Source organism: Camellia sinensis, chromosome 11, assembly GCF_055761805.1.
Source record: "Camellia sinensis isolate YWXY chromosome 11, ASM5576180v1, whole genome shotgun sequence".
NCBI classification, from domain to species: Eukaryota; Viridiplantae; Streptophyta; class Magnoliopsida; order Ericales; family Theaceae; genus Camellia; species Camellia sinensis.
Genome location: NC_138971.1, coordinates 135,942,861 through 135,956,635, shown reverse-complemented (window position 1 = coordinate 135,956,635; position 13,775 = coordinate 135,942,861). Strand labels below are relative to the sequence as shown.

The 13,775-nt window shown below is 39.3% G+C and overlaps 1 protein-coding gene across 1 annotated transcript; it reads left to right on the top strand.

Annotated features, from left to right (window-relative positions):
- Positions 1 to 2,992: 2,992 nt before the first annotated feature.
- On the top strand, positions 2,993 to 13,009 carry GAMMA-VPE (gamma vacuolar processing enzyme). Its single transcript, XM_082895200.1, has 9 exons — positions 2,993 to 3,646; positions 7,967 to 8,131; positions 8,220 to 8,376; positions 9,643 to 9,728; positions 9,812 to 10,011; positions 10,407 to 10,455; positions 10,707 to 10,916; positions 11,751 to 11,957; positions 12,606 to 13,009. The coding sequence occupies exons 1-9, from the start codon at positions 3,437 to 3,439 to the stop codon at positions 12,786 to 12,788; spliced, it is 1,467 nt and encodes a 488-aa protein (XP_082751326.1). The 5' UTR covers positions 2,993 to 3,436; the 3' UTR covers positions 12,789 to 13,009.
- Positions 13,010 to 13,775: the final 766 nt, after the last annotated feature.

The following is a 13,775-nucleotide window of genomic DNA, read 5'->3' as shown; positions in this document are numbered from 1 at the left end:
CGCCATGGGGTGGCTTGGGTGGTTCCCATGATGTGTAACCATGCTTACCATGATATATGTATGATATATGTATAACCCCCCCTCAAACTCAAATAGGTGTGAAGATAGAAACCTATTTGAGGTTGAAACAAAGGGATTGATAAAGCTGACCGGTGTAGAAGACACTGTATGAGTGTGTAGATAGGCTGTCCAAAAAATATACATGTAGATATATATCGAGCCCTCAAAAGTCGGGCCCTCAAAAGGCGTGCCCACTTTATCAAAAGATGTGCCATGAAAAGGCGTGCCAGTTTGTCGGGCGTCAAGAGGCGCGCGATGCGCGTGGCTGCCGCGGCTATTTAACCAAGACGGAGCTTGAGGCCGAGGCAGAGGCAAACAACTTGCGAAGAAAAACTTCCGAAAAACGCTGCGTTGTGCTGAGAGAGATAGTCTGTAACACTTTGTTGCGAGAGATGGCTTCGTCGTCCCGTGGTCTGCTGACTCTCTTTCCCGACCTCAACGAGTCAACAAGAGAGATAACGGGTGCGGTGTCCCGTGAACCTCAACCAAACACCACTGGGTTTGCTCCGTTGAACTTTCCGATGCAGTCGGTGGAGCAAAAAATGGCAGTGCAAACGGATGTGGAGGCGAATCAGTATACTTTGAAGGCATGTGTGGAGTCCATGACGGCGGTCACAAACTTGTCGCACCGGCTGCAGAGTAGGGCAAATGAGGTGCAACAGTTAAACTCCCAGCTGGCTCTGCTCCAACGCATGTATAAGGATGCGCGAGCAGAGATAAGCGTGCTAAGGGCAGAAAACAAGGAGCTGAAGCGGAAGGCCACCGTGATGTTCCGATTTGGAGGGCCGCCAGATGCGGGAGTGGAGGAGCAGAGAGGAGGCAACTGGCTTGGTGGTCGAGGAAGCACGGAGGCAGCACCGTCAAGGGACACCCAAGAAAAAAACAAGAAGAAGAGACCCGCAGCAGAGTAGAGAAGAAAAATCCCACTGTTGGTGTGGTTGTTTTGTTTGTGTGTCTGTTTTTTTTTTTTTTTTTTGTGTAAAATTGGGATCGGGGTTGATCCCTGAGAGGAATAAAATACGGGTTGTTGTGTAAATTGGTAAAATTTGGTTTTTTTTTTTTTTTTTTTTTTTTTGTTTGAGCATGAGGATGATGAATAGATAAAGATGAATAAAAATAAGAAAGGTGAGAGTGGGGAACAGGCCGAATCAAGAGCACCAATTAAGCTGGATAATAAAAAATAAAGGTATAATAAAAAAGAAAGTTTGGACGGTGGATGAGTGTATTTGTTGGTGGAGTCTGACAAAGTAAAAAATGAGAATCAGGAGAGGGGTTCGACTTTTGTCTGTGTAGAGAGAGGGTTGGTTTTAAAAGAAGGGAAATAATAATAAGAATAATAATAAAAATATATGAATGGGAAAGCCTGGTGGGAGAGAGATGAGTGGGCACCCCGATTTTGTTTTCTCTGTGCTTCTTTATTCTCCGCAAGAGAGAGAGAGATGGTGAGGTCCCCCTCTCGCCCGTCTGTACTGTCTTCTCCGATCTGCGTCAGAGCTGTGATTGCCGAAGAGGGCTTCGCGATTCCCTCAGTCGAATCGCTAACAACGAGAGGAATCTCTGGCACCGACTCGATGCGGTGGCCGCGAGCCATGACGAGGGAGGGAACGGCGGAGGCGGCGATGGCGGAGGTGACGGCGTAGCGGTTCTGGTTGACGGTGATGCGGCGGTGCCAGTGGTCGCCAGATCTTCGTCGGAGCGAACATGCGGCCGCCGCGACACATGGTTCCGAAGGCACCTGGGAGACGGCGTAGGGCTGGCGACTGTGCTTGGACATGTTGGTGTGGACGAAGGTGATGATATCTGGGCGGATCGAGGATTGCATGACGTCCGGCAAGGGGAGGGTGTTGGGGGCGCCGGCGGTGACTATGTCGGAGTCGAGGTTGTGGACGGAGACCCGAGGGCGGGCCGCGGCCAGTGCTGGTGGCGGAGACAGGATGGATAGAGGAGGAGGGAGGTGATCTAGGGTTGTTGAGTACAGAAAGCGAGGAGGTGATCTAGGGTTGGTGCGTAGAAAATTCTAGCAGACTAGGTGGAGGTCCGGCGGGCGGCCAAGGCGAGGTTGCCTCCCGTCCGCCGGAAGGCGAAGAACACCAAGATCTTTAACCTATAGCTCTGATACCATGTAAAATAACTGATGTATTATTATTGATTGATCTTATGTGTTTTGTATATTACAAGCTATTATATAGGAGAGGATTTGGGAGTAGGTGAGGTAAGTGAGTGGTGGTAGTGGATGGTAGTGGAGGTGGTGAGTGGTAGTGGAGATGGTAGGTGGAGTTGGTGGTGTGGTAATTTACACACTTTACAATTTACATTAACAGTATTATGTGGATTGTTTTAATTTTTGGGTTAACAAAATTGAAAAGTTGGTTCGGTACTAAATTATCTCTCAATTTCAATTGAACCGTACCGTTTACATCCATACTGAATAGTAGAATAGAAAAAAAAAATATAAAATTTAATTTACATCCCATCACAAAATGAGTTACGCCCACTAAGTTTGTATAATTTTTTCTTCTATCCCACTTTAAGTGATTTCCTTTTAAATTTTTTAATAATGTCAATAATTTTTGTTTTCATTTTACAATAAAATAATAGACAAGAGAATTTGTAATAAAAAAACTAAACCTTAATAAAGGTTTATGTCATTTCATAAATTCATGAAAGATTTTCTTTAATTTCATTAAATTTCAAGAAGGTCATTGTAAGTTGAAACTAAACTTTAAATGAAGTTTTTATTGGGAGACGCTTAAGAGTTAGATTTTTCTCTAATCTGAGATCAAATTGAAATGTGTTGTTGAGTTTGTGGGGGCACGAGTCATGTTTCAATAATTTGAATCGTTTAATAAATTTTACATATTGTATAATTTAAATTATTAAAATAAGATCCGTAATGAACCCTATGGATCCAAACAGCACACTAGAGAGAATCAGTTTCCTTTTACTCAATTTCAAGAAATAAATTTCCTTTTTTTTTATTATTTTTTTTTGCAAGTTTATTGAACTTTAGGGAACTCATTGTAATTTACTAAAATATTTTAGTTGCGAGTGAGAAAACCACTTACCATTCCCAACTACCAGGCAATCTGACAGTGAGACACGCCACGGCACGGCACCCCACTCTCTCCGGTTGGCCAATCAAAAGCAACTCTAACTTGTGGGACCCACTTAAATAACCCAATCTTGAAGCAATCAAATTACCATCTTCGAATCATCTTCAAATCGACGGTTCTCAACATTCCACGTCATACCACGCGTTAAAAAAGTAAAACCTTGACTCCTCAATCCAATATCCAATGTACCAATCCACACACACTACACTATATATGCCCCACAAGCACCGCCTTCAACAACCCTCGTCTCGCCGGAAACCGCCATGATCCGCCTCGCTGCCACCGTTCTCGTACTCTCTTTGTTGGCTGTCGACGGCCGCGAAATCCCCGACGACTTGATCAGATTGCCTTCGGAAGCTTCGAGATTCTTCAATAGCGGTGGTGGTGCCGATGATGATGGGGATGATTCTGTAGGGACGAGATGGGCTGTTTTGATTGCGGGATCTAATGGATACTGGAATTATAGGCACCAGGTGATTCTGCATTTGATTAATCCGAGCTTGATTATCTAAACAATTCGAGCTTGATTATCTAAACAATTCGTGTTTGGTTGGTGCGATTATCTTAATTTTGCTCTTTGCCGTTGATCGTTGTCTCTTAGGGTTTATTTTTATGGTTGTTTTCCGTAAAAAAATGGGAAAAAGAAAAACTTGGTACTTTTTTTCCGTCTAATTTAAAAAATAAATAAATAAAAAATTGAAACCATTTGAATTTAATTGAGTATATAACATTTACCCCCGATTGATTGGGACACAAGGGTTTGGTTTGATTTGCTATGTCTAATTTTCTAATAATCTTGTTTGATAGAATGAGCTCGAATTAGTAAAAATTTATTGAACTTCATGGTTTCAGTTTATGTAGGTATTTCAGACAAAAACTAGTAGTCCAGAAGTGTTTATATATCTAGTTTTAAAAAAGTACTGGTTCTATTGCTCCTGTAAATTACTGTAATTCTTTGGTTTTATGGAAATTGGTGCAACAAAAATTAGTGAAAGCTTGATGTTCTGTTTGGTTGGGGAGGAAAGTGTTCCAGGGTGAAGCTTTTGAGGGGAAAAGTAAGGAAAGTTTATAAATTATAATCCTTTGTTTTTCCTTTCGTGGGCATAATTTTAAACCAAAGACTTGTTTGACTGGTGAAGGAAAAACAACGTGACTTAGATTATATGTGATTTTTTGTTCTCTACTTTTCCTCACTTAACAACAGGATGACAGATGGAGTTGCTGATTAATTTAGAGGATATGTTCTCCAAACTACTTGAATAGCATGCCAATTGAAATTGTCACCAGTCATCGGTGTTTTTTTTTTGGGGGGGGGGTTGCCCTATGCAGGGAGATCACTTCAACTAATCATGCTGATCATACCTCGGATACAGTGGAGCTCTCTTTGTGGGCCCAATAGTTGGAAGTTGATGTTGTATATATTATTTTTAATTGGATGGCTACTTAATGGTGTACTAAACTCATTTTAGTGAATGCTACGCAACATACTGCGTGATAGCTTTATCTGAATTTCATATGCGGCATTGTGACTTGTGTTGTTTAGCTTAGCTATGTTATTCTTCTAATCTTTCAATGGATATTTTTGTCGGACTTGCATTATGTTAAATCTTTGTTTGTTGCTGTCCACTTTCCGATGTAGATGAGCGAGTTTCTACCACCACAGTTTTGTATTAACTTTAACTTTGATGAACGTTCTTTAATTAGTCCTTATATGCAGTGGCATACAGGTTGTTTTTCATCTGGATGGATTCATAAATTCACATCATGCCATTCATTCATGCTATTTCACCTTATGAGAAATACTGTTTAGTTTGTGAACAAGACTTGGCAAACGTGGTTATGATTGATGTTTCTGGAATGCAGGAAGTGATTGATTGTAGTTTTAAATAAATAATGAAGACTTATAAAAAAAAAAGAAAAAGTAAAGGATGCTGAGAGTTTTCTTAACAATGATTGGAAGGAGACAAAGGTTAACGACTAGAAAAAGGGGGTTGATATATGTTAGAATTTCAGGTGGTTCTGGTCTTGGACAACAAATGTTCCGTGGACAAGCTCCGCCGGCTGTCACACCTCCCCAACAGTGCATTCGAACCTTCATCAATGATGGCCATGAAAACCCACCTCACATTCTCCTCTCCAACCCTTCTCATCCTCTTCCTTTCTCTCTGCACCTTCATCACCGCCCCCACCGACTCATTATTACGCATCCCATTATCCTTTTTTTATTTTATCTTTCTTCTTTCAAAAAAAAAAAAAAAAAAAAAAAAAAAAAAAAAAAAAACAGATTCATCTCTCAATGATTAAAATACTCTCTCTCTCTCTCACTTTACACCCACTCTTTCCAACTCTTTCCAACCCATGTGCACCTGTTTTTTTTTATTTTCTTCTATTCTACTTTTTTTTGACCCAACATTCCACCATACCTATTTTTTTTTTATTCTTATTATTATTATTATTATTATTATTATACAACACCAATACAACCCACACCTACCCGTCCACTTTTCCTCTCTTTATTTTATATTATTATAACATATTTTTTTTTCTATCCCTACTTTTATTTTATTTTATTTTATTTTATTTTTTTTTTTCTATCTTTTGTATAATAATGAAACATTGATAAAAAAAAAAAAAAAAAAAAAAAACAAAAAACAACCATCTCGGTTTTCATTCCACAACCTTATCATTTTTGTTATGACGGGATCCACCCCGATCACAATTTTACATAAAAAAAAAAAAAAAAAAAAAAAAAAAAAAACAACAACAACAACAACAACAACAAACAAACAAACACAACCACACCCACAGTGGGATTTTTTTTTCCCTTCTCTACTCTGCCACCAGTCTCTTCTTCTTGCCTCCGTCCTGGACGGCCCTTGCCGGTGTTGCCTCCGTGTTTCCCCCTCCACTGGGCATGATCACTACTCCCTGCTCCTCCACTGCAGCATATGGCGGCCCTCCAAATCGGAACATCACGGTGGCCTTCCGCTTCAGCTCCTTGTTTTCTGCCCTTAGCACGCTTATCTCTGCTCGCGCATCCTTATACATGCGTTGGAGCAGAGCCAGCTGGGAGTTTAATTGCTGCACCTCATTTGTCCTACTCTGCAGCCGGTTCGACAAGTTTGTGACCGCCGTCATGCTTTCCACACATGCCTTCAAAGTATACTGATTGGCCTCCACATCCGACTGCACTGCCATTTTTTGCTCCACCGACTGCATCGGAAAGTTCAACGGAGCAAACCCAGTGGTGTTTGGTTGAGGTTCACGGGACACCGCACCAGTTTTCTCTCTTGTTGACTCGTTGAGGTCTGGAAAGAGAGTGAGCAGACTCCGGGAAGACGAGGCCATTTTCTGGGCAACCGAGTATTACAGACTATCTCTCGCAATAGAGTGTTACAGACTCTCTCTCTCAGCAACCGAGTATTACAGACTATCTCTCGCAACAGAGTGTTACAGACTCTCTCTCTCAGCACAACGCAGAGTTTTTCAGAGAAGGGTTGGTTTCAGAGGTTTCAGAATGGTATGCCTCAGCCTCAGCCTCAGCCTTCGTCTTGGTTAAATAGCCGAGGCTGCCACGCGCATCGCGCGCCTCTTGACGCCCGACAAACTGGCACGCCTTTTCATGGCACATCTTTTGATAAAGTGGGCACGCCTTTTGATGGCACGTCTTTTGATGGCACGCCTTTTGATGGCACGCCTTTTTATGAATTGGGCACACCTTTTGAGGGTGCGACTTTTTAAGGGTCCGACAAGACTCTGTAAACTGTCCCGACATTGATTCCGGTTAGCTCCTTTATGGGTCCGACAAGACTCTGTAAACTGTCCCGACATAGATTCCGGTTAGTTTCTACAAGGGTCCGACAAGACTCTGTAAACTGTCCCGACATAGATTCCGGTTAGTTTCTACAAGGGTCCGACAAGACTCTGTAAACTGTCACAACATTGTTTTCTACAAGGGTCCGACAAGACTCTGTAAACTGTCCCGACATTGATTCCGGTTAGCTCCTTTATGGGTCCGACAAGACTCTGTAAACTGTCCCGACATAGATTCCGGTCAGTGTCTTCACCAAGGGTCCGACAAGACTCTGTAAACTGTCACAACATTGTCTTCTACAACGGTCCGACATGACCTCATAAACTGTCTTCTACAACGGTCCGACATGACCCCATAAACTGTCTTCTACAACGGTCCGACATGACCCCATAAACTGTCTTCTACAACGGTCCGACATGACCCCATAAACTGTCTTCTACATCGGTCTGACACCACCATACAGTGTCCTCTACAACGTTATGACACCCCATACAGTGTCTTCACCAACGGTCTGACACGACCATACAGTGTCTCCTATCCTTTTTTATTTTTATGTATTTTCTTGTTTTGTTACTCTCTCCAAACTCAAGTTGGTTAGTTTCTCTCCTCCTTGAGTTTGCGGGGGGCTGTTAGAATTTCCCATCTTTACCTTCACCTATTCCACCACACACTCCACTTCACCTACCTCCACTTCACCACACACTCCACTTCACCTAACCCACTATCACCTCCACTACACCTACTACCACATTTTCTTCTATATATAGATTGTATAGGAATTGTAATTAATCAATTAGATATCAATCAATAATACATACATCAATTTTAACAATATATTTCCTCGATTCCATGTACCTCCACAGTTTAATATCATGAATCTCATGACGTATTTATGTGTGTTCTGTCTAGGGCTTACTTTTATTTTTTGTGTTTTCCCTTTCATTTATTGATTCTAATATTTTATAGTTTTCTTTTTTAGGCTGATGTTTGTCATGCATATCAACTCCTAAAGAAAGGTGGGCTTAAAGATGAAAACATCATTGTTTTCATGTATGATGACATTGCTCAAAATGAAGAGAACCCCAGGCCTGGAATCATAATCAACAGTCCACATGGTGATGATGTATACAAAGGAGTGCCAAAGGTCTGTGTTCTTTTTGTGCATTAGGTCAATTTTAAATTAATGAAATTGTATTCTTTCTTGCTCATTTGGTGGGTTTTTGTTTGAGCAGGATTATACCGGGGAAAATGTCACTGTTAACAACTTCTTTTCTGTTATCCTCGGAAATAAGACTGCTCTTACAGGGGGAAGTGGAAAGGTTGTGGATAGTGGTCCAACTGACCATATTTTCATATTTTACAGTGATCATGGGGGTCCTGGGGTGCTTGGTGAGTAAGCACTCTCTCTCTCAAGCATTCAGTCTGCATTTTGTTGGTTGCTTGGATTGACTATTCATCTGTATCTATATTTGAGAAAATAAGGAACCTAAAAAATATACTGTGGACTTCCTGTATGCTAGAAGAGAGGATCGTTTAGCAACTTGGTCTATCACCAATTCAAAAAAATCTCTATCTGGATGGTCTTGGAATTTTACGGTGTAGGAACTCTGTATTTAATCTATTTTGGTGTATTTCTAATATATTTATCATGGAAAGCCCAAAAAAAAGGGGTTATATTTCTGATCTAGGTGTATGGAATTCAGGTGATTAAGAGATTTCTGAAGCCTCAGTCCAAAATCTGTTCTTGTGCTTTATTTTGATATTAAACTTCATATAAAACAGAAAAGGGTAAAGTTGGTTTCTGGACTTTAGATTCATCAAAGTGTGCGAAAGGGGTGATACTTACCTAGCCACTCTTATAGGAAATGAAAATGTTCGGGAGCCCCTTGTTCAAAAGGAAATAACCGATTTACATTTATTGACTTAGTTCTTGGATGTCTTGCGACGGCAATTTACAAATATAATTTGTTCACTTGAAATTTTTTTCTCTCTTCCCTTAGAATATACAGTCTAGGCTCAAATTTTGATAGGTAAACATTCAAATTAGAATGGGGAAAATACTATACAAATTCACAGATGTGGCTTGCAGAAATTGAACTTGAAATGGGACCCACTAAAGTTATATGATTGGAACAACTCATGTAAGTGAGAAAAGTTTGTGAAATTTGCTAGCTTGTATATCACTACTGTTAGAATAAAGCTGCTTATTCTCCTCAGCCTTCTCCCCTCTCCTTCTCTTGCCTGCTCCCCCTACACCCACTCTCTTTTCCAAAGTAATAAATTTAATTTTTTTTTTCATTATAAATCATAAACCTAATGTTTTGGTCAATACCCCATGCGTTTTTCTTGGCGAGTAGAAGTAATTTAAAAAAAAAAAAGCATAGGAAGCAATGTTGACTACACCTGGCAGAAGGTCCAGTTTGGGCTTTGAGGTCTTCTCAGTATGTCAACCTGAAATATCTATGTTTTTATTTTCACATATTGGTGTACTTCTCTGTTGATACACTGGAAAATAAGAAAAATGTACTTAACCATTGGGCAACAGAGATTTTGCCTATTTTATTTTATGTGATTTTAGTCATTATGACTCTTATTTTAAGACATGTTTTTGGATAATTATCTCTGCTTAGTATGCATCTTGTGATATGTTCTCAGGAATGCCTACCAGTCCTTTCCTTTATGCAAACGATCTGATAGACGTCTTGAAAAAGAAGCATGCTTCTGGGACCTATAAAAGCATGGTAAACTACAAATTTACTGTCATTTGCTAAATGAAATTTAACATTAGTCTTGGTGAAATTAAAAATTTTGGACCACATTGCAGGTATTTTATCTTGAAGCTTGTGAATCTGGGAGTATTTTTGAGGGTCTGCTGCCAAAAGGTTTAAATATTTATGCAACCACAGCGGCTAATGCAGAAGAGAGTAGTTGGGGAACCTACTGCCCTGGAGAGGATCCTAGTCCTCCTGAAGAATACGAAACCTGTTTGGGTGACTTGTATAGTGTTGCCTGGATGGAGGACAGGTATGCACAACTTTTCTGATTTGCTAAGTTCTGTTCTGTCATTGAAGAGGAAAAATTAAGTACCCAAAGGATCATGTTAAATAATATTAAAAGTAATCTTAACTATAATGCATAACCTTCAAAATTGAAGGAAGTTGTGTAATAGATGGTTTGACTGAGTTGTTGAAAACTTATGTTGGAATTCAAATTACTTCATGTCCACCCTAGATGATATGCATCTAACTTGAGCTATAATAATACCATCTTATGCAACTTTTGCTTTGATTGGCTTGGCTCAATCATCTGATCATTGCTGTTTAGAAGTTATGTCATGTTGTGGAAATGAAAACTTGCTTGAACTATTCATATTGTTTAAATTTTCTGCTAATGTTAATTAATTATGACCTTGTGAACAGTGACGCTAAGAATCTGCGGACTGAAACTTTGCGGCAGCAGTATGAACTGGTAAGAGCTTGTGACATGCGTCATTCTTTGAAAAGTTCAGTAAAAGCACATCATGTTTCTCTTAAAAAGTTTGGAGTAGATGTTTGTTACCACATATGCATAAATTGGGGGCCTATAATTTCTTCATATGAATCACTAGTGCATACGGGTATAGAGTTTGTGTCTGAAGGGTCGTCCTGGGCAAATTCTTAGATGTCCTCCTTTATATGTTATAGTCTACAATTGACTTTATGCTATGTTTTCGTTTTCAGGTTAAAATGAGAACGGCAAATGGAAATTCTGCTTATGGTTCCCATGTCATGCAATTTGGCGATCTACAACTTAGCAAGGAAGATCTTTTCCTTTATATGGGCACAAATCCTGCAAATGATAACTACTCTTTTGTGAATGACAACTTCCTGCTGCCACCTTCAAAAGCTGTTAACCAGCGTGATGCTGATCTTCTACATTTCTGGGACAAGGTTTGCATACAACCTTTTGTGTATATCACATATCTAACTACTGCAATACTTTTGCCATGTATATTTGTTGTTGCAAGTCCTTTTAAAAGATAGGTGTGATCTAGATTAGGATGCTGAGATTGGGTGAGTGGAACAAGTGTTGGAGTCTTGAAGAGTTGAGAAATAAGCACTATGGCAAAACCTTGAGGCTGCAGGCAGACCAACAGAACATCTACCAGAAGTCTCTTAGAAAAATAAGAAATAAATAAATCTCTTATTGAGCATTTCTTCAATAGAAATGGCAGGCACAGTCAGTTCTTGGAAACATTGGAACTACCAGAAGCAGCTGTTTAGCTGCTAAGACAAATACTGACATGTGCAAAACAAGATAACTGGTTAGGGTTGGATTTAAAGGGGTAGTGCAAGTTAATGCTTTAAAACTTTGAAGGTGAGGGAAAGGGAAAATTCGGCTGCTTTTAGCAAAATAGAGAATGAGGAGGGGGAGGTTATATTCGCACACTACAGAAATTCTAAGTTCACACCATTTTTTTGTTCGGATACGAACTTCCGAACAAATATGAATTGTTTGGGTAGAAACCGTTTCGGCAGTTAATATTTGATTTGAATAATTGTTTTTTGTTTAGAAACAATTTATTTTTGTTTGGAAGTTGATGTCCGAACGGCACAAATGGTATGAACTGAGACAAAGTGTGGTGTGAAATTAGAAGCTCCCAAGAGGAAGGGAGTGCGGTGGGGTGCTGGATAGGTCTCATGCTTTGATTGGTTGTGTTAGAACAATGAAATTTCTTCCTTTCTGTACCTGAACAGCTGTGTCTTTTCTACTGTTGTTGACAGTTCCGCAAGGCTCCAGAAGGCTCTCCCAGGAAACTTGAAGCTCAGAAGCAGTTTGTTGAGGCCATGTCACACAGAATGCACATAGACAATAGCATGAAGATGGTCGGAAAGCTTTTATTTGGAATTGAGAAGGGTCCTGAGGTGCTGAATACTGTCCGGCCTTCAGGGCAACCTCTTGTTGATGACTGGGACTGTCTTAAAACTCTGGTAAATTTTCAGTTCTAACCTTATCCTTTATCAGCATTGTTCTTTTCCATTTTATCTTAATCGCCATAAATTACTCAACTCGGCTAATACCCCTATTTGACCTCAAAAGCTGCCCAAGAATGATGTTTAACGATATTTTGGCTCTGTTTGGATCTCCTAAAAAAGCAGCTTTTTGGATAAAAATTCCGAGCAAATAAGCCTGTTAGAGATGGTTTCACAAATTTAAAAAAAAGAAAAAGAAAAAAAAAGAGAAGTTTTTCAGCAAATTTATGAAAAGACAATATACCCTCAACCTTTCAGGAATTGCACCTTGTCCCTACAAGGGCTCTATAATGCTATAAGGGAAATATGGTAATTTCTCACCAAAAAGTAAGTCTGAAAAGACGAAAAAAATATAACATTTTAGCAATTATCAAGCGCATCAGTTTTTTTAGATTATAAAAAAGTAAAAAAGTTGCTAAAATTGCAATTACCAAATCCCCCTCCTTAGAGGGATGGAGATGGGGTTTCTGATTCAGTTGCTATCGTTATCCAGGGATAGAGAAAGACGAAAATCATTATGCTACCCTGCCACAAGGAAGATAATTGTTTCAGACAACTGTTATATCTTGAGGCAATTAATAATTGCTTTTGGTGTGTTTTGTGCAGGTGAGGACATTTGAGACACATTGTGGATCACTATCCCAATACGGGATGAAACACATGCGCTCCGTAGCTAACATCTGCAATGCTGGAATCCAGAAGGAACAGATGGCTGAGGCGTCGGCACAAGCTTGCATCACCATTCCTTCGGGTCATTGGAGCTCGCTTCACAAGGGTTTCAGTGCATGATTTGAAGTAGGTTTGATCAATCTTAATGACCAACCTCCATTGATTCTGTTCTCTATTATGTGTCGGGTGTTCTCTATACAAAGGTATACATGCCATAACTGTCATTTGCTGCTTGTTGATAAGAGCGGTTACAGTGTAAATACAGCCTAGAAGCACTTTTGTATCAATCAAACTGATTTGTAGCAGACTATATATATGTATGTTCGCTTGTTATGTTACAATGCTTGGGATTTGGCTGTGGTGTGAATGTGTTTTATCTGCTAATCAGTGTGGAGTGTCAAGTTTCAATAGATTATTCTCCTGCTGTGGAAAATTTATTAGATATTATCCGATGTTGTCTACATAGTATTCTCGACAAATGAAAAGATATCATACACACTAAATAGGTTATTTTTTGTCTCTCAACTACCTAATCAGCATTTTTTGCTACATGATTGATTTGGAACATTACATTAGCAATATCACATGATATTCTAGGACTACTGAATAGGTACGTTGTTGTGCGAGTCAGAAAAAAATGTGTAGGTCTTTGTTTTTGTGTTTCTCCCAGTTTTGATATAAAAGAAAATTGAAAATGAAATTGTTCTACATTTTTTTTCAGGATAGGATTAGCAATCAACTAATGACTGTAACCATGAACCCAAAGAAAAAACTCAGGACTGTAACCAGAATATGTTAACGATGTTGCTTTTAATAAGAATTTAGTTGGATGTAAAATATAGGTTTTAGGGTCTGATTGGGAAAAAAAACAAAAATTTGTTTTGGGGGCCATAAGTTAAATTATTTTAAACCTTTGAACGTTTGGCAAATGCAATTCTTAAGTAGGCGAGGCTCACCTTTTTCTCTATTTTAAATGAAGTGCTTAAAAAAAGGGGTAATTACCAACTAGTATCATTAAGGTCCTATTGATTTTTTATTCAGTAATAAATTTATTAGTTTCTCTTATGTTTATGAATAAATTTATAATGATAAATTTATAATGATAAA